Source organism: Aethalodelphis obliquidens, unplaced genomic scaffold, assembly GCF_003676395.1.
Source record: "Aethalodelphis obliquidens isolate GAN/ISIS:26980383/991018 unplaced genomic scaffold, ASM367639v1 scaffold8, whole genome shotgun sequence".
In the NCBI taxonomy this organism is placed as follows: Eukaryota; Metazoa; Chordata; class Mammalia; order Artiodactyla; family Delphinidae; genus Aethalodelphis; species Aethalodelphis obliquidens.
This window is the reverse complement of record NW_020837952.1, coordinates 55715175-55741459: the sequence shown is the minus strand read 5'-3', so window position 1 is coordinate 55741459 and position 26285 is coordinate 55715175. Positions and strand designations below refer to the sequence as shown.

Genomic DNA, 26285 nt, shown 5'->3' with positions numbered 1-26285 from the left:
TGACATAGATGAATACAATCACCCCCTTATGATGTGTTTTTCTGGGGCCTTTTTTAAAAATTTTGTTTTTAATTTTTTTATTGAAGTAAGTTGATTTACAATGGTGTCGATCTTTTTTTTTTTTTTTTGGCTGCATTGGGTCCTTGCTGTGTGCGAGCTTTCTCTAGTTGCAGTGAGCGGGGGCTACTCTTCGTTGTGGTGCGCGGGCTTCGCATTGTGGTGGCTTCTCTTGTTGTGGAGCATGGGCTCTAGGCGCGCAGGCTTCAGTAGTTGTGGTGCTCAAGCTCAGTAGTTGTGGCTCACGGGCTCTAGAGTGCAGGCTCAGTAGTTTTGGTGCAGGGGCTTAGTTGCCCCGCGGCAGGTGACATCTTCGCAGACCAGGGCTCGAACCCGTGTCCCCTGCGTTGGCAGGTAGATTCTTTTTTCTTTTTTTTTTTAAATTAATTAATTAATTTTATTTATCTTTGGCTTTGTTGGGTCTTCGTTGCTGTGCGCGGGCTTTCTCTAGTTGCGGCCAACCTGGGCTACTCTTCATTGCAGTGCGCAGGCTTCTCATTGTGGTGGCTTCTCATTGCGGAGCACGGGCTCTAGGCGCACGGGCTTCGGTAGGTGTGCCACGCAGGCTCAGTAGTTGTGGTGCCCAGGCTTAGTTGCTCCGCGGCATGTGGGATCTTCCTGGACCAGGGCTCGAACCCGTGTCCCCTGCTTTGGCAGGCGGGTTCTTAACCACTGTGCCACCAGGGAAGCCCTCTGGGGCCTTATATAAGAAGTCTTTCAGCATCCGTAAGTCACAAAGATTTTGCTTCCATTTTAAAAAGAGCTATCTTTATAGTCGTACATTTCTTTAATCTACCTAAAATTTGCCTTCATATACGGCATATGTAGAAGATGCCATAGTTTTTCTCCCCCCAGTGAATCGGTTCTCCCCACACCATACATATCACTTGTCAGTCCGTCTGTGCCCCATGGCCTGTGGCTCATCAGTCATGGGTCCGGTCCCGATGTGCATGGAGATCTGCTTCCATGCTCTGTCTTTACTCCTTTGTCTGTACCTGTCCCGGTTCCATGCTCTTTTTATCATTAAGGCTGGAATGTGAGCACCCAGAGGGCAGGAAGCGTTGTGTTTTTTTGTTTTTTTTTTTGCAGTACGGGGGCCTCTCATTGTTGTGGCCTCTCCCGTTGCGGAGCACAGGCTCCAGACGCGCAGGCTCAGCAGCCATGGCTCACGGGCCCAGCCTCTCCGCGGCACGTGGGATCTTCCCGGACCGGGGCACAAACCCGTGTCCCCTGCATCGGCAGGCGGACTCTCAACCACTGCGCCACCAGGGAAGCCCAGGAAGCGTTGTTTTAATCACTGATTTTTCCCAAATGCCTAAATCAGTGCCTGGCACACAACAGGTGCACAAAAAATATGTGCTGAATGAGTGACTTTGTGAAATGTCTTAATGTCGGGTAAGGTGAGCTGTGATTTATTTCACCACCCCTGACTGATATGTATTTTTTTATCTTTCAGGGGATTCTGTGCCCACGAACCACACCAGGGTCACCTCAGGTCCCTGGGAGACTTACCCCAGCACAAGTTACTCAGCCCAGGAGCCTGTAGGGCGGGACACAGAAACGCTCTCACCTCAGGGGAGATCTGCCTCCTTCTGAAAGGCGGCCCCCTCTCCCCCTCCCCTTCCCCACTCCTCCCCCTCTATCCTTCCCCTCCTATAGCCCTTCCCCACCTCTCTCCAGGTAAATTGAATGAACACCAAAGGGATTCATCTCCAAATCCCCAACCCCCCAGGGCAGAACATAGCACACATTCAGAAAATAGAAAAGATTGGTTGAATGGATAACGTTGAAACCTACAACTTCATCCTCCTCCTGAATTCTCTAGCCCAGTAGTTCTCAGTTTGGGCTATACTTGGAATCACCTGGAGAGCTTTTCAAAATGTCTAATGCCTGAGTCTCACCCTCAGAAACTACAATTTGTTGTGCTGAGATTCAGCCTGGGACTCAGAATGTCTAAAACCTCCCTGGGTGATTCTAATGTTCAGTCAATGCTGAAGAATCTCTGCTTTACTCTGTCCCTGAAACCACTCTCCACCTTTGCCAGCTGTGGGACCCTCAACCACTCTGAGCCTCAGGAATGGGCTGTAAAATGGGTATAATTAATAAGATGTACTTAGGGCCTTGCTATTTAAAGTGTGTACCATGGACCAGCAGCCTCGGAACCCCAATCCTCCTGAATCGGAACCCACATTCTAACAAGCTGCCTGATTTGTTTGCATATTAAAGTTTGAAAAACACTGTTTCAGGAGATTTTGAAGAATCACTGAGATAGTGAATATTATAATTATATAATGAATTATATGTAACGAGTATAACAGAATCTGGTAACAGGCATTCCTTATGTGTTCGCTGAATGAATAAATGACCCCTTGATTTAGATGTGATTGTTCTCATTTTACAGCTGAGGAAACAATGGTTTAGTTGGCCATTAGGTTAGCTGGTCGAATTAGTAAAATGCTGGGGGCGATGGGCATGGTGTTTGGGGGATGGCAAAAAGGGAAGTTTCCAGAGACTTGAAGGCCAGGACACACCACTACACTTTTTGTTAGAGAGACCCAGGATGTCCAAGCTTGAGGCTCCACTGACAATACTTACATATCCCCAAAACAAACAGGCTCACCATTGCATTTACCCACAAATATTTATGCAGCCCTGCTCTGTGCTTGCTGCTGGACAAAACAGAAAATAGCCCCATCTCTGAAGAAGCTGATAAGTTAGAATCCACAATGCAGGATAAGATCTGAGAAGCGGGAACTTCCCTGGTGGCGCACTGGTTAAGAATCCGCCTGCCAATGCAGGGGACACGGGTTTGAGCCCTGGTCCGGGAAGACCCACATGCACGGAGCAACTAAGCCCGTGCGCCGCAACTACTGAGCCTGCACTCTAGAGCCCGTGAGCCACAACTACTGAACCTGCGTGCCTAGAACCTGTGCTCCGAAACAAGAGAAGACACCGCAATGAGAAGCCTGCGCACCGCAAAGAAGAGTAGCCCCCGCTCGCCGCAACAAGAGAAAGCCCCCCCCGCCGCGTGCAGAGACGAAGACCTAACGCAGCCAAAAATAAAAATAAAATTAAAAAAAAGATCTGAGAAAGGGAGAGATGCCAGTTTATAAGATCAGGTGACTGAGGAAGGCTCCCGAAGAGATAACATACAAGATAAGATGTGAAGAGTATAGGAATATTTAAAGATTTTTGGAATAAACAAAAGAGATCACTGGCTATCCTTTTAATGACAAGCTGGAGCCTCAGAGATCATCTAGTTCTTTGTAGTTTAAAGGTTCTTCTTTGCCCTTAAACTATTTTGCATCTCTGTACACTGTAGACAAAGGATAGCAATGCACATAATCCTTATCTGTACACATGCAAATAAATCCTGTCCAGTGGAAGGATACTCCCACCCCCACCAGTGGAAAAAGCCAGTTTTATGTCTATTTGTAAATTCATTTCAACATTTCTTTGCTCCATATAACTACGTGGTTCTGTGTTCTCCTTTGAACCATTTGCAGCATCTGCCTGGTTTCCTCGTTAATTAATGAGCTAAATAAAATTCTTTCACATATGTTCCTTTTATATCTGTACAAGTGTCGTGATTTTATCATCTTTTACAATTTATACTTTAACAAGAATAGAAGTCAGCCCATGTTCCGGGCAGGAAGAGAAGCAGGTCCAAAGACTCTGCTGCGGGGAGGGCTGCATGTGGAAGGGGGGAGGTCAGCGTGAGGGGAAACCCTGGGACCAAGGGATGTGCTGGGACCCAGCTGGCAGTCCCCAGAGGCCTCATATGGAAAGCCACTGGAGGTCTTAATCAGTGGGATAATGGTCTGATTCTCAGTATAATACCTACCTAGCTACTGAGTGGAGAACGGCTTGAAGGGGCAGGAGGGAGACGAAGAGGATGCACCTGTAGATTGGTTCAGCAATCCAGGTGGGAGGTGACCGTGACCTGGACTTGGTGAGTTGAGGGTTGAGTATCTGCTGAACCACAAACAAATGGGGATGGCACAGGCGAAAGTCTGCAAGGGGACACTGCACCTGATTTCTTTTCTTTCTTTTTTTAATATTTATTTATTTTTATTTTTGGCTGTGTGGACTCTCTAGTTGTGGCACATGGCTTAGCTGCCCTGAGGGATGTGGAATCTTAGTTCCCCAACCAGGGATTGAACCCGTGTCCTCTGTGTTGGGAGGTGGATTCTTAACCACTGGACCACCAGGGAAGTCCTGCATCTGATTTCATTCATAGGATAAATGCTCTAGGACTTTAGCAGGGAACTCAGCAGAGCCCATCTACATGACACCTGAGCAGGAGGTGAAGGCTTGTGGTTGAAGGTGTGAGCTCTGCTGTATGATCTCAGGAAGTTACTTAATTCTTTTGAGACAATTTCCTTAACTATAAAATAGAGACATAAAAGAGTGCTTTCCTCAAAGGGTGGATTGGATGATCCGATGAAATAAAAGACTGTTCTGCCCTCAGTAAATGGCAGCTAATATCATTTCCCCAAGAATAATAAATGCCTCAAGAACATTAAAATAACCTCTGCGTTGGTATACTGCCGCAAATATTTTTGGACCTTAGGTATAGAGTTGAGATACAAGGTAAGGATCTGTATTAGTCTCCTATGGCTGCGGTAAGAAATCACCAAAAACTCGGTGGCTTAAAACAACAGAAACTCACTCCGCCACAGTTCTGGAAACAGGAAGTCTGAAATCAGGTGTCGGCAGGGTTCGTTCCTCCTGGAGGGGCTGAGGGTAAAACTGTTTCATGCCTCTCTCCTAGCTTCCGGTGGCTATTGGCAACCCTTGGCATTCCTTGGCTAATCTGCTTCCCGCTTCACATGGCCTTCTCTTCTGTGTTTCTCCTCCCTTTAGCTTCTCTTATAAACACACGTGTCATTGGGTCCCCCATCCTAATCCAGAATGATCTAATCTCAAGATCCTTAGTTCAAAGTGTCCTTTGCAAAGATCCTTTTCCCAAATAAGGCCACACTCACAGGTTCTAGATAGACATATCTTTGGGGGACCACCATTCAACCAACTAGAAGACGCATATTTATTTATTTTTTCATAGAGTGAACCAATTTCTCCAACTCTATCTGCTAAATAGCTCCTGCTCTCCCCACTGGTTTGCGATGTCACCTTTTCCATGTACCAAGTTCCTATGTGTCGCCACAGCTTACGTCTGGGCTCTGCATTCTGCTCCACTCATCTGCCTGTTTTTTTCTGCCACATTGTTTTTACTACTGTGATTTCATACTATGTCTTAATATTTGGTAGAGCACGTCTCCTACCTTGGCTCCATTTTTTTTTTAAATGCTTTAAAATTTTAAGGACCTTGACTTTCCATATACATCTTAGAATCACTTTATGAGTCCTCTCCCTTGCCCTCAAATACCTTGAGGTTTTTTTTGTTTGTTTGTTTTTTTGTGGTACGCGGGCCTCTCCCTGTTGTGGCCTCTCCCGTTGCAGAGCACAGGCTCCGGACGCACAGGCTCAGCGGCCATGGCTCACGGGCCCAGCTGCTCCACGGCATGTGGGATCTTCCCGGACCGGGGCACGAACCCGTGTCCCCTGCATCGGCAGGAGGACTCCCAACCACTGCGCCACCAGGGAAGCCTCCCTTGAGATTTTGGTTGGAATCCTAATGACTTTGTAGATTAATTTGGAGACAATTGACTTTTTTAAGACATTAGGCCAGTTCACCCGTAAATTGATTATGTCCCTCTTTATTCGGGTCTTCTTTTTATGTCCTTTAATAGAATCTAAGTGTTCTCCGAGGAGGCCTTGTACGCTGTTAGGATACCTGAGGGGGAAGAGCACTCTGTAACTTACAAATGGCTCCGTTTTATATATCTCTTCTCCCTGGAGGCTTATTATCCACATTTTACAGAGAAGGAAACTGAGGCCCAGGAAATTCCCCAGGGACACATAGAAGTGACAGAGCTGAGACCAGGTCCCCTAGCCCAGGCCCTGCTATGCAATGTGGCTTGCATACTGGTTACCACCCACCCTTGCCCCCAGCCCAGCAAAGGCTTGGGTAGACAGATCTGATGCCATTCAATCTTTTCTTGACAAAGCAAGTCATGGACATACCAGAGGCTGGCTCACACTTGGTCATTTATTTTAAGATCTGCACGAAGAGACACATGGCGTAGATATACAGAAGAACGATGAGAATACAGGTCGTCTTGACTTGTCGTGCAAGGGCCTGCTTGGATGAAGACCTGAAGGCTATCTTGCTTGTACTATTGCTCTGGAAACTGGTGCTAATAGGCACCTTACTGGCCCCCAGTCTGCAGCCTCCCTCTCCCTCACTGGCATCCTTGTCCCCAGCCACTAGGCACAGGCTGATGGAGGCTGGCATGAACCCACCTCACGGTGGCCAGGTCAGGTCCAGGGAAGTGCTGGCTAAAAAGGATGGTGGTCGCTGGAAGGATGGTGGTGACCGCATCCAGGTCTTTGGAGGGTGCCCCGCACGGCCCGGCCACTGCCCTGCAGGGCCTAAGCCACCTGTCCCACGATCACCCACAGCCTGTCCTGGCAGCGGAGCAGCAGGGACACTGCCACCTGCTGCAGCACAGCCCGCAGCAGCAACTCCAAGGCCTTGCAGTTCTCATGGTGGAAGTCGACCAGGCTATAGTAGGCCCACTGGGCCACAGAGAGCAGGGCTAGGGGGGCCTCCCACCGCAAGTGCCACTGGAACCACAGGACGCATCAGTGTGGCGAGCAGCTGAAGGCCCTAGCCCTGCATGACAGTCAGCAGCTGCCGCAGGCCTGCTGGATGGGCAGCAGTACAGCCACACACAGCTTCCAGGCCAGGACAAGCCCCCCAGTCACCTGCAGACTCCTGCCGCACGGGATGCAGAGGCCCAGCATGGAAACAGAAGGGCAGTGAGAAGCCATGTTTGCCATGGTTGCCTGCAGCCCCAGCAGGGCTCCATAGAATTTCACCAGGCCCGGCCCGCACAGGAGCAGAAGCTGCCAGGCGCCTCTGGCCAGCCAACTCCCTTTCTGAGGGGCATCCCCGTGGCAGCTGGTGGTGGAGGAGCAGGGAGGGGGGCCTTCATGACCCACAGGCTCTGTGCCCAGCCTCCTGCTCCAGGGGCAAGGGGCTGCACTCATGCCACAAGCTCACATTAACTGAGCCTCTGGCCCAAATGCCCTGTCATCTGAGCCAGGTGGCTTTGCAGCAATCAATGACAGCACAAAAGATCAGGATGTGAGCTCTTGTCAAAGAGGGAGCTGGGCTTCCCTGGTGGTGCAGTGGTTAAGAATCGGCCTGCCAATGCAGGGGACACGGGTTCGAGCCCTGGTCTGGGAAGATCCCACATGCCGCGGAGCAACTAAGCCTGTGTGCCACAACTACTGAGCCTGCGCTCTAGAGCCGCGAGCCACAACTACTGAGCTCGCGTGCCACAACTACTGAAGCCTGCGCACCTAGAGCCCGTGCTCCGCAGCAAGAGAAGCCACCTCAATGCAAAGCCCACACACCACGAGGAAGAGTAGCCCCCGCTCACCACAACTAGAGAAAGCCCGCGCGCAGCAACGAAGACCCAACGCAGCCAAAAATAAAATAAATTAAAAAAAAAAAAAAGAGAGAGAGCGTTATTGCTTCAATGGGCAAGGGAGGCAGCCTTGGAAACTGTGATGTTCTAGTTCATGCGCACATCGCGAAATGTGACCCAGAGCCTTCTCTGGGCTAGGACCTGCAATCTCTGTCGCCACAAAGCTTCCCGTCCAGCAAGAGGGATGGACATTGAAACGCCCTCGTGACAACGAAACTGCATCACTCGTGCTTCCCCATTGTTTTGTTTTTGGCCACACCATGTGGCTTGCAAGATCCTAGTTCCTGACAAGGGATTGAACCTGGGATGAACCTGGTGCTTTCATATGCTGTGGCAGTGAAAGCACCAACTCCTAACCGCCAACTCCTGACCGCTGGACCACCGGGGAATTCCCCCATGCTTCCCCATTCTGCTCCTCAAGCCCCCTGACTTCTGCCGAGTTTAGTCCATGTCTCTGGTTTTCCCTGGCAGCAGAGAACATCTGCCCTTCAGGGATGTGAGCAAAACCTTGGACCCTTTTCCATTCCTTACTAGAAGTTCCATTTTGAAACACAGTATCGATGGGGGACCATTTGTAAACAAAGTTAATCCATTTCTTTCCAGACTCCGGATTTTACCTTTGGATTAAACCAGCAATCCGGCATCGGGTAACCCAACCCCCTTGTTTTGGCCTTTTGTAAAGAGCTCGCACACATGGGCTTGGTGAGTCACCCTGATTTCACTGGTCCACATCAAATATGCTCAACCATTGTGTGTTCGCTGTGGGGTGATAGTTCAGCGTGTCATTAGCTGCATCCCACTTTGGCTCCTTTAGGAGAACCCCATCTCCGCAGAGAAATTTCTTTCAAGCCTTATTTTAGGCACAGTGGATTCCTTTGGCCACTGGTTTGTTTTTATCATGTGGATATTGTGAATCATGTTACTAATCATATTTACCTTTCTTATTTAGCTGGACAGAGGCTTGAAACCTAATGGGAGGACTACTCTAGCGCAAACAAGAGTTCTATAATGTTTGTTTTGGGTGTGATCGTGAAACCGGGGCCCTGTGGGGCTCCCGGGCACGGAGGCCTTTTTGTCCCCCCATTTCTTGTAGGCAAGACTGCAGCCTTCCTGACCTTCCCTGAGTTCCAAAGGGCAGATTCCAACAGTTGCTAATCAAGGGAGGAGCAGCCGAGAAACCACCTGAGGCAAGATTAAAGGGACCAGGGACTTCCTGGTGGTCCAGCGGTTAAGACTCCGCCCTCCCAATGCAGGGGGCCCGGCTCTGATCCCTGGTCAGGGAACCAGATCCCACACGCCAGCCGCGACGAAGACCCCACGTGCAGCAACTAAGAACCCCACCCTGGGTTGGGACACATAGTTTTCGAGGGCAGGAGCCCTCTGTGTCCCCCTTTGCCTGGCAAAGCAATAAAGCTATTCTTTTCTGCTTCACCCAAAACTGTCTCCAAGATTCGACTCGGCATGGGTGTACAGAGAGGCTGAGCTTTCGGCATCAATCCCTCTCTGGCTTCATCTTATTTCCCTTCACTCACGTCCTTACTTTTTTTTTTTTTCTTTTAAATAGACTTTTCTTTTTTTTTCTTTTTTTTTTTTTTTTGCAGTACGCGGGCTTCTCACTGCTGTGGCCTCTCCCGTTGAGGAGCACAGGCTCCGGACGCGCAGGCCCAGCGGCCATGGCTCACGGGCCCAGCCGCTCCGCGGCATGTGGGATCCTCCCGGACCGGGGCACGAACCGCGTCCCCTGCATCGGCAGGCGGACACTCAACCACTGCGCCACCAGGGAAGCCCTAGACTTTTCCTTTTTAAATAATTTTTTAATATATTTTTAAAATTTTTGGCTGCGTTGGGTCTTCGTTGCTGCGCGTGGACTTTCTCTAGTTTTGGCGAGTGGGGGCTACTCTTCGTTGCGGTGCGCGGGATTCTCATTGCGGTGGATTCTCTTGTTGCGGAGCATGGGCTCTAGGCGCGCCGGCTTCAGTAGTTGTGGCTCGCGGGCTTTAGAGCACAGGCTCAGAAGTTGTGGTGCACGGGCTTCGTTGCTCCTAGGTATGTGGGATCTTCCCAGACCAGGGATCGAACCAGTGTCCTCTGCATTGGCAGGCGGATTCCTAACCACTGTACCACCAGGGAAGTCCCTTATTTTTTTCTTGCTGATTTGCATACACCTCGCTCTGTAGTCTTAGACATGTTCTTGGAAGAAGGAAAGATACAGTTAACCCCATAACTGAATCCAAACCTACATATATAAATTAATCTATCCTTTCTAAAAGTAACGTTATCTATCCAATATTCCAAAACGGATATCCTGACTCCTGCCATCTCTGCTTCCTCTCCCTGCCCCCACCCACAATGACTCATACAAATAGTCTCCAGATCCTGCTATCCTAAATATCTCCTGATTCTGCTCCTTCATGTCTACCCTCAGTGTCCTTTTCCAGGTCACCCACCTGACAGCTTCCATAGAGTAGTGAAAGCCCTTCTACCTTATTCTCACCTTTAGTTGGTCCTTTAATGTCATTCTTAGGCAGAGTAGGCTCAGTACACATTTGCTGAGTGAATGAATGAATCCCTCATTTGACAGATGGGGAAATAAGGCCCAAGGCAATAACCCAGTGAGCTATGCGCACAACTGGCGGGACTGTGCAGGTCTGTTGATACTCTCTTTTCTCTGACTGGAAAGAGGGAATTCCTTTTAGCGGGAATGGTTTGTCCAGGACCTTTGGTAACATTGTTTGTTAAATCTTTTTCAACCCTCATCACAATTTTAAACAGTCTTATTTGGTCTGCAATGGTAGCTGTCTTGTTCTCTTACAAATTCCCACAGACTGGTGCAGTACCTGGCACAGAGCAGGCCTTTAGGAAGAATTTCTTATTGAGTGAATGAGTGACTCAGGACCCCAGAGCTCCTTTTCCAGTGAAAGGGCTACTGAACCCTGAGTCTGATGTCATGAAAACCCAACCTAGACTCAGTCAGACTTGAGCTCTGTCCTTTATTAATTGCATGACTTTTGCCAAATTATTTCCTCTTGGCCTGAACTTAGTTTTCTGTGTCATGTGGGCCATAATTCCTTGTCTGCAATTCTGAAATGAAAAAACTTTTTTTTAATTGAAGTATAGTTGATTTACAATGTTGTGTCAGCTTCTGGTGTATAGCAAAATGACTCAGTTATATCTTTTTCATATTCTTTTTCATTACGGTTTATTACAGGATATTGAATATAGTTCCCTGTGCTATACAGTAGCACCTTGTTTATCTATTTTATGTATAGTAGTTTGTATCTGCTAATCCCAAACGCCAAATCCATCCCTCCCCCTTTCCTCTTTGGTAACTGTAAGTTTGTTTTCTATGTCTGTGAATCCGTTTCTGTTTTGTAAATAAGTTCAATTGTATCATATTTTAGATTCCACATATAAGTGATATCACACGGTATTGGTCTTTCTCTTTCTGACTTACTTCACTCAGTATGATAATCTCTAGGTCAATCCATGTTGCTGTAAATGGCATTAAGAAAAATCTTCTTAAGTCATTTGGTGGCAAAAACCAAACTAACCTGAATTTTTTTTTTTTTTTTTTTTTGCGGTACTCGGGCCTCTCACTGTTGTGGCCTCTCCCGTTGCGGAGCACAGGCTCCGGACGCGCAGGCTCAGCGGTCATGGCTCACGTCCCCAGCCGCTCCGCGGCATGTGGGATCTTCCCGGACCGGGGCACAAACCTGTGTTCCCTGCATCGGGAGGCGGACTCTCAACCACTGCACCACCAGGGAAGCCCTAACCTGAATTTTTTAGGTAGCTAAGTTAGCCTTTAACTGTGAGGCTATTTATACTTATCCCACTCCATGTGAATATTCACGTTTCTTAGCAGAATTAACGTGTTTCATTCAACAGCTTAGGGGTGATTACATAATATATAGTATGTGCACCATATTGCACGGTATTATCTAAAACATGAAGAATGCTGAATTTGGATACATATCTGGCCCCAAAGGTTTCCAGTAAGGGGCTGAGGATTGTCAGAACTGCCACTGGGGGATGGCGCGAGGGTTACATGAGAGAATGTTTTTTTGTTTGTTTGTTTGTTCTGTTTTTTTGCGGTACGCGGGCTTCTCACTGTTGTGGTCTCTCCCGTTGCGGAGCACAGGCTCCGGACGTGCAGGCTCAGCGGCCATGGCTCACGGGCCCAGCCGATTCGCGGCATGTGGGATCTTCCCGGACCGGGACACGAACCCGCGTCCCCTGCATTGGCAGGAGGACTCTCAACCACTGCGCCACCAGGGAAGCCCGAGGGAATGTTTTTTAACAATGGTGTGAGCAATGGTCAGTCCCAGAATCCAAGAACAGGACGGGGTAGGATGGATGTGGAAGGTGGTGATCTATGAAAAAGTGTGTGTATTCGCCTGCAGCGAAGAGGCTGGAGTAGCTAGTTAGGGCAGCTTCTTGGCTGGCAGGCTCAGAAGTTAAGGCTTAATCCACGGGAAACAACAAGGGTTGGGGGTGGGCGTGGGCAGGGTCATGGGAAGTAACAAAAAGGGATTTGATTCTTAGAAAGATTTGGAGGGGCAAGCCTGGCGGCAGGGAGAGCCGCTAGGAGCTGCCTAGGACCTAGATGGCCCCGAGCCCAAGTAGACATCAGCAAGGGCGATTCATGCAGAGTCTGCGAAGCAGGGAGGGCCAGGGTCCGTGAGGCCGGGCAGCTGGACCCATGACCCTAGACGGTGAGGTGGTTCCGTCGCCTAAGACCTTCAGAACCAAGCACGGGCCCCCACAGCCAGATTCTCGGAGGAATAGCCGAGATGGGGCTTGAGGGAGGGGGGCCCGAAATCAGGAAGCATTAAAGACAAGCTGGTACCGGGAAGCGGCTCTGGGTTGGGAGCCAGGAAACCAGGGTTCCTGTCTTTCCTCTCCAACTTCGAGCTGGTGGAAGCCGTACGACTCGTCCCACTTCTATGTGCCTGCAAAATGGCAACAACGCTGTGTGGGACGGAAGCGGGATACCACGTGGGAAAGCGCCTTGGAACTGAAGCCCCAACAGGGTTACTCAATTCCAGAGGTTTCATATGAAACCTGCATTTCATATGAAAAGAACCGACGTAGCCATTTTCCTTCACCGTAACAGCCGTTTCATCAAATTTAGCTGCTGCCCAACGCCTCAGGACAACTCTCTGCCGGCGAGTCCGAGGCTTTTCACTAAGTTTGAACTCAGCCGCTCGCCGTAGAGCCTCTAAGTCCCGCCTACGAAATTGACGTCCCGGTCGGAACGTAAGCAAGGAGAGGACGAGCGTGTGTGGAAACGGCACCCAGTACCCGCCCCCCGACCCGACGTCTGCCGCGGGCGCGCGCTCGCACGCCGGAAGGGGCGGAGCCAGACTGGAATTTATATATCACGCGCCGAGAGTCGAACGATCTCTACCGGCAGCATCCGACGGCAGGATGGTAAGGGACGTTATGGCGGACTTCTACTTGTCTGTCGCGGCGGCATGAGTGAATCCGCGGCACATCCCCGCCATCTCGCCTCACCCGGTGCCGGGGTTCTGCTCTAGGAGCATGGGGCACTCAGCAGAATCCGCAGTCAGGTGTATTTTTTGAAAATGTCCGAGGCCTGGGTTGGCTTTGGGCCTGCCGGTCGGCTGGCGAGAGGCCTTGCCACGGGAGCTGGGTTGGGGGGCCCAGGCCAGACAATCTTCAAGCCATGGATTATTCCTAGATCTCGGCCTCAGTATTCGAGATCCGAGTCATGAGCACTTTCGCCAGGAGGACCTTGGGTGGGAGCGTTTGGCACTGTTGTGAAAGTGGGAGGTGCAGAAATCCAGGCCGCAGGCGGCCGGGGAGGCTTTGTGTATGGGTTGTTGAATCCTCATTCTGAAACGTCTGGGACGGTTGGTACAACTCCTTGGGCCTCTAGAGTTATCAGAAACCAGAGATGATGAACTTATTGACGGGCGGACAGAGACTTGTGTGCTGATTGTCATGTTCTGATTTGGTTCTGTCGAGTTCTAGTGGCCTCCACTTGCCAGTTAGCTCCCGTTGGGAGCATGAGGAACCTTTACTACCATTACCTGCCACCCAGCCGTTTGACCAGGAGTCCCTATCGTGGACAGAATGTTTATTGGAGTACAGTTGCTTTACAATGTTGTGTTTCTGCTGCATGACAACGTGAATCAGCTATACGTATATGTATATCCCCATATTCCCTCCCTCTTGCGTCTCCCTCCCGCCCTCCCTATCCCATCCTAGGTCGTCACACAGCACCGAGCTGATCTCCCCGTGCTATGCAGCAGCTTCCCACCAGCCGTCCATTTTACATTTGGTAGTGTGTATATGTCCATGCTACTCTCACTTCGTCCCAGCTTCTCCCCACCCCCGTGTCGTCAAGTCTGTTCTCTACGTCTGCGTCTTTATTCCTGCCCTGCCACTAGGTTCATCAGTACTGTCTTTTCAGATTCCATAGACGTGTGTTGGCATACGGTATTTTTCTTTTTCTGACTTCATTCTGTATGACAGACTCTAGGTCCATCCACCTCATTACAAATAACTCAGTTTCGTTCCTTCTGGCTGAGTAACATTCCATTGTATATACATGCGTGGTCAGAATCTTAACTGACTCGCACATAAGGCTGCTTGTTAAGCGATTTTTAATGCCATTACCTGGTGTGCCTTTGTCCTCTAGAGGAAAAGGTGGGGGGTTCATGTTCTTTAAATTATAGGGTGAGGGTTTGAGATGCACGTTTAACTTATTTGGCTGAATAATGCCTTTTAGATGTGTGATCCCGAAAAAAGTAAAGCCAGCGCAGAAGCCTGTGACCTGGGTTCCTGGTGTGGGTCCAGCATTGCTGGGAATCTTAGACCCTAGGCCTCTGGGGATGAAAAGGTGTGAGCTACTTAGAAGGTGCTAACGTTGATCGATCATCTCCTAGTCTCACAGGAAGTTCTCCGCTCCCAGGCACGGGTCCCTGGGCTTTCTGCCTCGGAAGCGCAGCAGCCGGCACCGCGGGAAGGTGAAGAGCTTCCCCAAGGATGACTCTTGCAAGCCCGTGCACCTCACAGCCTTCCTCGGCTACAAGGCTGGCATGACCCACATTGTGAGGGAGGTCGATAGGCCAGGCTCCAGTAAGTACATGCTGCATCTTCCTAGCTGATGGGAGGGTAGGAGTTGGTGGGAACTGACTAGATGGGGCCAAGCTCTCAGGAGAGCAGGCTTTGGAGAGATCAACAGAACCTCTAGATATCACAATGGAAATGTCTTTTAGGATCGATTAATGCTTCCCGGGTTCAGGTGGCTGGCAGTGCTTGAATTAGGCAGAGGGATGTAATGGTGTAGGGGAGCGTGATGCGAAAATTTGTCAAGAGCTGCAGCACAGAGAAGTATGCTAACATGGGAGGTGGCAACCACTGAGGGTTAAATAGAGACTCCACTCACATTTTAGCGGCAGCCCTGAACTGTGAGCCTCACCTGAACGCCTGAATACTACCCATGTTCCTGGGTTGTGGAGCTCGAAGTAGAAAAGGCGCTAGGTAGAACACGGTGCTGGTGATTGAAACACAGTAAATAGACAGTTAAAATGGTCTATGCTGAGGAATTACTATCTCACTATACTTAGTACTCTTGTATTTTCTAGGTAATAAGGAGTTTGTCTCTGGAGATGGTTATGATAAACCAGCACCGAAATCAGGCTGTTACTTGGCTGCATAGGGTCCAGATAGTTTTGTGCTGAAAAGGTCAATGCACACAGACTGAGCATTCAGCAGTGAGGGAGTTTGGGCTGCGGTGCAGACTTGCCCACAGACCTTCCTGTCATCTGAAGCAACTTGCTTTGCTGGCCTGGAAGGGTACGCGACATTTTCCCAAAAGACAGCCCTCCTGCCGGGTACTTGAGGCAGCCCGCTCAGGTCTAACTGCTTGCTTCATCTGCAGAGGTGAACAAGAAGGAAGTTGTGGAGGCTGTGACCATCGTAGAGACGCCGCCCATGGTCATTGTGGGCATTGTGGGCTACGTGGAAACACCTCGAGGCCTCCGGACCTTTAAGACCATCTTTGCTGAGCATATCAGTGATGAATGCAAAAGGCGCTTCTATAAGAACTGGTAAGGGAGCCGATGCCGCCCTCGCCCTGGGTTAGGCTGGCCGGGAGGGCCAGGGCCTCAGCTCCATAGCCGGGGTGGGAGGAGCTGCTCTGGTGTCAGGTTTAGTTGCAGAACAGAGCAGAACAATTCTTTGCTGCGCTGGGAGCAGCATCTTGAGACATTTCCTTCAGTGCTCACCTTAGTGGGTGCTACCTTGAGTCAGTTCAATATTTCCTGAGTTGCTGGCAAGTGTTGAGTCTACTTAGAAGCTGAGGGATAGCAGTAATGCCCCCAGACCCCACCAGCCCCGGTGTGTGGTCTGGTTAATGGATCACCTGGAGCAAGAACTTGTGTGTTTGAATGTATGTGACTTGCATCATTAATCTTGTGGACCTCTGCTCAGCTCCGCTCGGCTCTGCCCGATGAGCTCCATCCAGGCTCCGCTTGCCGGTGGAAAAGGCTCCTTAGAAGCCGGCAATGAGCCCTGTCCCCACACGGTGCCCGTGTCTTCCGCTCACCCCTTGGAGGGTGATGAAGGCTGGCACCTGGCCCCCTCCCCAACTCTGCTCTGCTCCTGAAGGCATAAATCTAAGAAGAAGGCCTTCACCAAATACTGCAAGAAGTGGCAGGATGTAGACGGCAAGAAGCAGCTGGAGAGGGACTTCAGCAGCATGAAGAAGTACTGCCAGGTCATCCGTGTCATTGCCCACACCCAGGTGAGCGCCCACTGCTTATTGTCAATGGAGGTGATGACCTACATGACCACCTGTGGCCTTCAGGGGGCTCAGTTACCTTCTGAGTTGATCCTCAGCTCACACTGGTTTTGTGTCAAGCCTCAGGATTTTAGGGATGGTAAGACTTTGAGGTTCTTATACTTATTTCCTGGAGGAGGAAGGGGTTGTTAAAAGCAACGCAGTCCAGCCAGTGCCCTGCCTTGAGGCCTGGGTTCCTGGGGCCATATTAAGGACAGTTGTCTGCTTGAAGGCATCCAGGTCTCCTCACATAGGGTTGGTTTATTTGTGGCCAGCAGAGGGCACTGTGTCCCCGATGGTTCTTAATTAGGGAAAACCACATCCCATTTTAGGAGAACTGGTTGAAGGAACCGGTGAGTCGTAACTACCGTTGTCTAGCCCCTAACTGAAAATAGTGTTGAGATGCTGGCTGTTTGCACTTCAGACCTGACATGTGAGCTGAATTAGCTCTTGGTTGTCTGGGTAGGAATGGGTGCCGCCTTTGTTGTCAGTCTGGGCGATTATCCTGGGTGTATACCCACGATTCTAAGTGATCAGTAGTCCTGTGTGGTTAGTGGCGACCAGATTACCATAGATTTGTGGTGTGTGTCCATTACTGAAGACGGGTCAGTAGGATAACACTGGACAGCTCTAAAATCTGTTTAGATTCATTCCCTAATCACAGCTTGTACTCTCACAGTGTTCTCCTGCTCTCAGAATAAGTGGCTTACTGAGAGTTAACAGAGCAAGGTAGATGGCCAGGGCAAACCAGGGCAGGCACCCCAAGGGGACTGGCCGAAGGGACAGTGAGCAGGAACATTGGGCTGGTTGCTCCCAGGGTCTGGATAAATCAGCCTGTCTTAAGGTGGGCCTGGTGTGTCTGTCAAGGATCAGTTTATTCTGACCTGATTCAGGCACCAGAATTGAAAGGGGAATGGTACCCAGTGGGGAGTCGTAACACTGGAAAGCAAAACTGTTGCCTGTCGTGCCCAGCCTGAGTTCCTCTCACCTTGAAGCATCTGTTCCTTTTAGATGCGCCTGCTTCCTCTACGCCAGAAGAAGGCCCACCTCATGGAGATCCAGGTGAACGGAGGCACTGTGGCCGAAAAACTGGACTGGGCCCGAGAGAGGCTAGAGCAGCAGGTCCCTGTGAACCAGGTGTTTGGGCAGGATGAGATGATTGATGTCATTGGGGTGACCAAGGGCAAAGGCTACAAAGGTGAGCTTCGCAGTGGCCCACATTGCTGTGGCTAACCTGGGAGAGGGGTGTCAGGCCCAGCTGTTCTGTGATGAGGCCCTGGAATGAGCGCTGGCACAGCGCCCGAGTCAGACTGCGGAAGTATTCCTTGCTGCCTTCCTTCTGAGGACAGTGCTGTGGTCAGGTGGCTGGGGTAGCATGTGGGACCGGGCATGACATACATACGCTTTGAGCACACGGCAAAACGCGCTGGGAGGCTTCCTGAATGCTCTCAAGTGAGCATGATCACGTGCTAGTAGGGCTGATTTTCTAGGGCCTGTTCTTTGCTGATTATAACTCAAGGGTTGTGTCTCGGCTGGTATTCAAGCTTGCGTGGAGATAGAAGAAGGGAGAGGACATGGCAATCATGTTGCATTGCATGTTCTGTGGACAGAGTACCACAAACTCAAGTTGGGCATTCATAGCAAGAAAGGGCCAACGGCATGGGTGCCAGGCACCCCAGTAATAGCATGTGTCTATTCCAGGGGTCACCAGCCGTTGGCACACCAAGAAGCTGCCCCGTAAGACCCACCGAGGGCTGCGAAAGGTTGCCTGTATTGGGGCGTGGCACCCCGCACGGGTGGCCTTCTCTGTGGCTCGGGCCGGGCAGAAAGGCTACCATCACCGCACCGAGATCAACAAGAAGGTGAGGTGCCCAAGGGGGTCCTGTGGAGACTTTAACCCTAGGAGAGGGGCAGGGTGGTCCCAACGTTGGGAATTGGGGTTTCCAGTCCCCGTCACCATCGGTCCATTTGTGGCGGAGCACCCCGTGGACTTAGTTGCCCGTGTCTGGTGGCACAGTTCTGACTCTCGGGTGTCATGATAGTAAAGTGCTGTCCTTGAATGTGGTTCTGGTGCAGCTGACCCTTGGCGGGGCTGAGGACGTGAGCTTTGTCTCCCCTCTCCTGTTCCATAGTGTTTGGAGAAGCCTCATCCATTGTCTCACTGGATGGCATTGTTTTCAGTTCAGGCCCAGCCACATTTTCTTTGCTCAAAGCCTGGGACGCCCCCTCACTAGGGCCGAGGTCATAGCTGCTTTCCCAGAGCCCTTTGTAGGCTAGCCCACCCCCAAGATGGATCATTTGTCCCTAATGGCTGTCCTTGCGTCCAGCCAGCTCCAGAGGCCTCTGAGCAGTCTCTCCGACCAGTTTTCTTATTTTCAAGTATTTATGCTCATTTCCTCCTTCAGATCTACAAGATCGGCCAGGGCTACCTCATCAAGGATGGCAAACTGATCAAGAACAATGCCTCTACTGATTACGATCTGTCTGACAAGAGCATCAACCCTCTGGTGAGTAATGGGAGCTGTCCATGCAGAGCCTCAGGTATCTGGTCTGGGGGGGGATTTCTGGTTCCAGGCTTCCCCTATGGGGCTGGGGCCATTTTTACAGCCAGTTAACTGGACCCCTGTACAGCATCCAGCTGTCTGCACCCTTTGTCATTGGTGGCGGGGAGACTGGCTCGTGAGGAGTGGGGTGGCAGGCCCAGCTGTTCAGTGATGATGCCCTGGAATGAGCGCTGGGTGCGGCGCCCGAGTCAGACTGCGGAAGTATTCCTCGCTGCCTTCCTTCTGAGAACAGCTCTGGTCAGGTGGTGGGACCACCTGGACCTGCGGGGGCGGGGGGTGTCGTGTGCGCGGTCAGACGTGTCTCCAGCCCCATACTTGATCTGTGCTGACCTTTGATGGCCTTGCTCCGTCCCAGGGTGGCTTTGTCCACTACGGTGAAGTGACCAATGACTTTGTCATGCTCAAAGGCTGCGTGGTGGGAACCAAGAAGCGCGTGCTCACCCTTCGCAAGGTGAGGCTGGAGGAGGGGGTGTTGAGCTCTGTTTGGGGGTTGGGAGGAAGGCGGGGAGGGATGCTACTCCTGACTTTGAAGGCCCGGGAGGAGGGAATTCCGTGTCTGGCCTGGCCCGGCTGTTTGCTTCTGTTCTTAATTGTATTCTCATCCGCCTGGTGGCAGGAGGAAGCCCCTTGGTAGTGGCTGGATGGTGGTGTTTGGGGTGGGTGGGTGTCCTGATTCCAGGACTGATTTAGATGGAGTTGGCCTCTGCCCTCTTAAGATGAGGGACCTGTGAACAAAGATGGTACAGAGAAAGGCCTGGCTCTGTACCCTTGCTCTCTTGGTCCACAGTCCTTGCTGGTGCAGACCAAACGGCGGGCCCTGGAGAAGATCGACCTCAAGTTTATTGACACCACCTCCAAGTTTGGCCATGGCCGCTTCCAGACTGTGGAGGAGAAGAAAGCGTTCATGGTGAGCACCTACCTCTCTGCCCTCGGGCTGGGGTGGGGGTGGCTTTCAGCTGCTGTCTCCTGTCAGCCTGCCCATCTGGTGCTGATGCAGAGGGGGCCACCTTGTGCCTGTGTGTGCCCCGGGCTGTGGAGACCAGCCCGGAATCGGATGGCACTGCGGTTGGCAGTTATTCTTAACTGCCTTCTATCTCTAACCTTGCCTGCTGCATTTCTCTCCACAGGGACCACTTAAGAAGGACCGAATTGCAAAGGAAGAAGGGGCCTAACATCAGAACAGATGATACGGCTGGTAGAATCTCAATAAAGTTATTTTCCAGTGACATCCATCTGCCTATCTGCCTGTACTTCACCTTCCCGGTCCTGGCTGCCTCCCTCGGCCCTCATGCTCCCAGGGGCGTGCTGTCCCCCCATCCTCTTTGGTTGCCTCTTTCCCCTGCCACTTGCCGGGCCCCATGCTTGGAGCAGACTAGGTGAAGCGGGGGGCGAGAGCCAGCCAGCCTGGTCTGCCCTCACTGTACGGCCAGCCTGGGAGTGAGCTCTGTGAAATGTTTGTCACAGGGCGAGGGAGCTGGGGCTCTGCTGTAGAAGTTGTGTCTGTGCAGCCTGGAAGGAGGCAGTGAGGAAGGAAGGATCTGGTGTTGCTGTTGCCCATGGGCAGGGCAGGGCAGCACCTGGCTCTCTGCTGAGTGTACAGGTACCTAACTTAGTCACTAATCCATGCAGGAGGGGTTCCAGTTAGGGCTTGTGGAGGTTCTTCTGTAGCCAGCGGCAGAGTTCTGGCCATGGGAGAGGGTGTCGTGTAGAAGCCCTGAATGGCACCTGGGACTCGGGGAAACACTGGAATGCTTGCTTTGAGGAAAGCCCTGGTGATTAACCAGGACTTCATTAAAACGGGTGAGAATGTGGACCGGCAGAGGTCGAGTGCCTTGACCAGACTCACCTGGCTGGGTGAGGTCATTGAACCCCAACTTCCATTCTGGTCTAGGTCTGCGTTGGTAACTTGGCTCAGCCCCCGGTCCCGTGCCGACCATGTTGTGCACCTGCATCATGTAGGCTATTAAGAGCTTGGCTGCTAGAGCCCAGCACCCAGTCCTGTGATGTCTGGCCCACCCTTTGGTGGGGTGACTGAACCCCAGTCCAGCCCCTGGCATTCCAGGTGTACAAAATGCCCCCGCTTATCTCCCTTCCGGCCGCAGCTGCTCCCCACGTCACATCTGCCCGTGTGGTGTGTGTGCCTCAGCCCCACCTACGTGGAGGGCAGAGAGCACAGCTGCAGCAGCACCCACGGCCCTGCCCGGTCTTCTGGCAGACAGCTGGTTGCCCACCAGTTAATCACTTGGGTTCTGGCGTCTTCTGAGCCTTAGTTTCCTCTTCAAAAGGGGTAGTGATAGCTGGGGATAGATGGAGGTCCCATACTTATGGTGCTGTCTCGAGATGACTGGAGGTGGCCGAGTTGAACCTCTGGTTCCCAATGACCATGGTATCCCCATGACTTGCGTGAGGCCCTAAGATGTCCAGCCAAGGCACAGGGGAGGTTGCAGGAATTACATGTGGGCCCTGAGGCAGAGGCTGGCTGAGGTCTGGAGGGGCTGAGCAAGAGCCCTTGGCGCGGGACCCCTCCCCAACGTCTGTCTGCCCACTTCTCTGGAGTCCTTTCTGATCTCTGTGGGGCAGTGGGCCTCAAAGCCAACTTCTGGGTCAATTTGCCACCCCTTGCAGCACCCGTCGGCTCAGGATCCAGGCCTAGACTGGCCAGAGCTGCATTTCAGGCTGGAGCCACCAGGGGGCGAGAGTGGGCAGCACCCAGTTGGAGCAGCCCTGCGGGAGGACCTCTGGGCTTTGCGGGGGGCACAGAATCCCTTCCCCAACCGGGGTCTCTTCAGATGCCCCATAATCCTGGGAGTCAAGCCCACAGCCAGAGGGGGTCAGGACCTGCCTCAAGGCCACCAGGCACCTGCGGCAGAGCCAGGCGTGGGAGCTGGGCTCCTGGTCTTTGGGTTTTATTCACTGGGGAACTTCAGTCACATCCTGGGGAGGGTGCTGAGCTGGGCAGTGGCCCCACAGCGTCCCCTCACTCATCCCGGTTGCTCTTGGCCTCTTAGCCTGTGGGCCTCCCCAGACCCTTAGGCCAGCCCTGGAGCCCAGCTGCCCACCCAGCCCAGGTACGAAAGGCTTTGCTGGTCTGAGCCGTCGTGGCTGGGCCTCACTCCCTTTCAGGACTCGGCCCAGTTGTAGGTATGGCCAGGATAACTCGGGACGTGGGTCCAGAGAACAGGCTGAGGGTGTGCACATGTGCCTCCAACAGCACAGGTAGAGCACACGCTCACGTCCCCACACATGTGACATGTGCACCAAGAGCCTTTTCAGGGGCAGGCTTGCTTGACAAGGGCTGAGCCCTTATCTGTTGACCATCCCCGCGTCCCCATCCTCGTTTCCGCCCTGCCCCTGGCCAGTGAGTGCTTTGAGGCACACCCAAGGTCACAGATCTGAGCCCTAGCCTCATCTGGGTGGTGACTGGCCACCTCAGAGGTGGTGGTTATGGGACCCAGTGTGGAAGACAGCCCCAGCGCGTGCACAGAACGCCTGGAACTGGTCAGGACAAGTAATTGGGCTTCCAGGGGCAGCGGGAAGCTCAGCCACGTGTGTGGGATCAGCTTCATTCTCAAGAAACCCGAGCGCCCGCGGTGGACAGAGCACTCCTCCAGGTGCTGGGGAAGCAGTGCTGAACTCGAAGGTCTATCTCTCAAGGAGCTTTTATTCTAGTTGGGGAGGGCAGACAGGAGACACAGGCAAACAAGACAGTTTCAGAAGTGATGAGGGACTTCCCTGGCGGTCCAGTGGTTAAGACTGCTCTTCCACTGCAGGGGGTGTGGGTTCGATCCCTGAAGATCCCACATGCCCTGTGGCCTAAAGTAAGAAAGAAAGCATTTGTCTGCTAAGATAATATTTGGGTAATACAAATGATAACGCTTTCGCCCTGAATTAAGGCCAGCAGTTTGCTGAAGCTTTTGGTTTTAAGCAGGAGCGTAAAGTTCCTGTGGTCTGTTGGCCATTTCAGAACTTTATGCATGAAATGGTTAATTCATTAGAAAGAAACATCTGAGTCATTGGTGATAGATGTGGGTCAGAATTTAGAGATCCCTGATTTAACTTTCTTCATTAGAATTACATTACTGTTAAGTCTAGTTACTACAAAAGTTGCTGTGGATCCAAAAACAATGATTCTGAACTGAGCTTTCTTTGAATATTATCCTTTTGTATGGTCAGGGCCCTGATTTGTATATTTTAGACTTCATTCAAATTGGAAACAGTAAATATAAGTTTGGGGCTGTAAAGCTTTTTGAGTTGTATATTGGATTGTGAAAGTGCATCTGTATTATGGACATTGAGAAAGTTACTTTCATAGTAAATGCACTTTATTTTTTACTTAAAAAAAAAAAGATTTTTTTTTTTGCCCACGCTGCATGGCTTGCGGGATATTGGTTCCCTGACCAGGGATTGAACCCGGGTCCACGGCGGTGAAAGCACGGAGTCCTAACCACTGGACCGCCAGGGAATTCCCCTAAATGCACTTAGAAAAAAAGTGATGGATGCTGTGAAGAAATAAGACAGGACATTGGGATGCTGAGTGATGGTGCAGAGGAGTCCTTTCTGAGACCTGAGGGTGTAAAGGATCCAGCCTGGTGGAGCTCTAAGGGGAGAACACCCCACGCGGAGGGAACAGTAGGCACAAAGGCCCTGAGGTGGGAACGAGGCTTTGGGGCTCAGATCTGAACTCCCGAGGGAGGCAGCTGAGTGAGTTCCACGAAGGTGGGACCGGCTCTGCCCCCAGCCCCGCCTCCATAGCCAGGACCTGGCATATAGTAGGTGCTCAGTAAATGTTGTTCCCAGGGTCTCTGGGAGTCGCCCGTTCTTGTGTACGTCTGGGTGTCCCATGAGGGGGTCCCCAGGCATTTCCGTGGGCCTGTGGTGGGCTGGGCAGCGGTCTGGGCCTCCTGTAGACCTTGTTTGTGTGTGTCACAGAGAGTGCATCTCCAAGTGCATGGCGGTGTGTGCTTCCTGTCACCAGAATCCCCAGACAGACCTCTCTGGGATCCTGTGGTGACAGAACAAGGAGCCTCATTACATTCCTCCTGGAAAAAAAAACAAACCTGCTGGGAATTTCTGAGCACGTGGGAACAGGGAGGTGGCAGGAGCCACCATTGCCGTAAAAGGCAGAGCCAGTGACTTCGAGGAGCTTACCTGGGATGGCCTTGGGGGATGGAGGGGTGGACAGCCTGCTGCCACCTCGAGGGCTCACCCCAATGTGCTCGCCCCCGATCCTCACTGACAGCCTTGCCAGTGGGGGCTGCGTGTTTGCCCCTCAGTCCTCATCCCCCAAAGCCTCCAGCCCTGTCCCCCCACCCCGGCGGGGGGGCCCAGCCCTGGCTTCCGGCGGCCTCACCCTCCTCCCATCAGCTCTTGGCAGGAAGCTACTTGTCTGAAGCTTCTGTGGTGCCCCTGCCCTGCATGCGACGTTCTGGCACTCAGGCTGGCGCTCGGGACCTGCCGACCTCCCAAGTATCGTGTGCCTCCTGGGGTCCGGACTCCTGAGCTGCTCCCAGGAGCCCAAATAGCTCTCCCTGTCCTTTCAGCAGAGGCTCTGAAGCCAGGTCTGGACCCCTGAGAGGAGAGGGGCCTGACCCGAACTCTTGGAGGCAAGAAAGCAACATCCATGAGCCCAGGAATGAGAGAGGTGGCATCCAGGAAACTTCCAGGACCTATTAATACATCAGAACTATTAAATGTCTGAATGACCTGTGTCCTTGGCATCCATCGGCCCCCTGGACTCACAACGCTGCCCAGGGCCCAACTTCACCTGCCCCTGGCCCTTGATAACAAGCGCTCATGTTGACTTTGAATGCCTCTGGAGGGTGGTGCCCAGGCTGACAGGTAGTAGTAATTGTGAATACCTTATACCTATTGGGTACTGTCCTAAGTACTTTATATATATAAACTCAATACTCAGGATCACCCCTTGAGGCAGCTTCTACTATTACCCCATTTTATAAACAAGAAACTGAGGCTCAGAGAGAGTGAGCCACTTGCCCAAGGGCACACAGTGATAACTGGCAGGGCTGGGAGTTGAGCCCGGGCGTTACTTCACCCTGAACCTATGGTACTAGGGGCCGGGAAAGGATATTTTGGCTCAAGGGAGAGAGTCGGGTGCTTATTTGGTCTTGGTTTCTTCGGCCGCGTGTGCAGCGTGCGCGATCTTAGCTCGCCGACCAGGGATTGAACCCATGCCCCCTGCAGTGCAAGTATGGAGTCTTAACCACAGGACTGCCAGGAAAGTCCCCAAGGGTGCTTATTTGTTGAGTACCTACTTTGTGCCAAGCATTGTGTTGGACCCTTTCAAAGCCATCTTATTTAATCCTTGCAATCACTATTCCCATTTCACAGATGGGGAAAATGGGGGCCCAGAGAGATTCAGAGAATCCTCCCAGGTCAGAGAGCTAGAATATACTCTGCCAGGCATCTTAGGTGCTGTGTCTCACTGAGTGGTCATGACAGCCCTGTGAGTCGTGAGTCCAGGTTCCTGCTGACACTCCTGTTTGCACCATGAGGACACAGAGGCATGGAGAGACCAAGCAACAGCCTCTCACTCAGGAGTGCTGAAGCAGAGCGTCAAATCCAGGCACCAGCAGCTCAGCGCTAACCACTGCACCGCACTGCCCCACCGAGTTGGGGCCTGGAGGCTCCCAATGAGGAGCAGGAGGGACACCTCATCCCAGCAGCCACCGCGGCACCAATGTTCCTTCGCCCGCCGCCTCTTGTAGGCGCACACCCTGGGCCCCTGCTTGCTTGAGAGATGGGGGCACCAGGGGACAGGTCGGGGTGGGGGAGCCAGGTACCACAGCCGGCCCCACCTCCTCCTGTCCCAGCCCCGCAGCTGGCCTCTGGGCCACCGGGCCTCATGTGACTATGGAGAAGTAGCCCCTCCCGGCCGCTGCCTGCGCCTGCCCCCGCCCCACGCCGCCAGGCGGAGGAAAAGGGCCGTGAGGGAAGGAGCTAAAGATAGCCGACTCGCCGACTTCCCCATCCTCACTGGCCATCACCTCGTCCCCCGTGGGCTCCTCCAGGGGGTCCCCACCCCATGGCAGCCACTCCTCAGAGCCTGGTTGCCCAGCCTGGGGCACCACACAGGGACCCAGGCAATGGTCCTGAGGTGAAGATTACCCACCCTCCAGGCACCGGGCCGGGCAAGGATGTGCCTCGTCCACTCTCGAAGTACCCCCCGACAGGAAAGGAGCATTATTATCACCTCTGTTATTATTATTAATAAATTTATTTATTTGTTTATTTTTATCACCCGTTATTTATTTATTTTTGGCTGCATTGGGTCTTCAT

The 26285-nt window shown here is 52.1% G+C and overlaps 1 protein-coding gene and 5 non-coding genes across 6 annotated transcripts; all 6 read left to right on the top strand.

Moving 5' to 3' along the window:
* Positions 1-12994: 12994 nt before the first annotated feature.
* On the top strand, positions 12995-20219 carry RPL3 (ribosomal protein L3). The gene is made up of 10 exons (XM_027107698.1): positions 12995-13046; positions 14528-14720; positions 15526-15694; positions 16254-16389; positions 17437-17623; positions 18127-18287; positions 18831-18932; positions 19345-19440; positions 19777-19896; positions 20117-20219. Exons 1-10 carry the CDS (start codon positions 13044-13046, stop codon positions 20159-20161), a joined length of 1212 nt encoding a protein of 403 aa, XP_026963499.1. The 5' UTR covers positions 12995-13043; the 3' UTR covers positions 20162-20219.
* On the top strand, positions 13529-13593 carry LOC113621399 (small nucleolar RNA SNORD43). Its single transcript, XR_003433182.1, has one exon. It is a non-coding gene; the product is annotated as a small nucleolar RNA SNORD43 (small nucleolar RNA).
* On the top strand, positions 16199-16253 carry LOC113621360 (small nucleolar RNA U82P). Its single transcript, XR_003433147.1, has one exon. It is a non-coding gene; the product is annotated as a small nucleolar RNA U82P (small nucleolar RNA).
* Positions 17683-17775, top strand: LOC113621353 (small nucleolar RNA U83B). The gene has a single exon (XR_003433142.1). It is a non-coding gene; the product is annotated as a small nucleolar RNA U83B (small nucleolar RNA).
* On the top strand, positions 19129-19222 carry LOC113621352 (small nucleolar RNA U83B). Its single transcript, XR_003433141.1, has one exon. It is a non-coding gene; the product is annotated as a small nucleolar RNA U83B (small nucleolar RNA).
* A 2647-nt stretch (positions 20220-22866) lies between the features above and the next one.
* LOC113621408 (small nucleolar RNA SNORA2/SNORA34 family) lies at positions 22867-22996 on the top strand. Its single transcript, XR_003433189.1, has one exon. It is a non-coding gene; the product is annotated as a small nucleolar RNA SNORA2/SNORA34 family (small nucleolar RNA).
* Positions 22997-26285: the final 3289 nt, after the last annotated feature.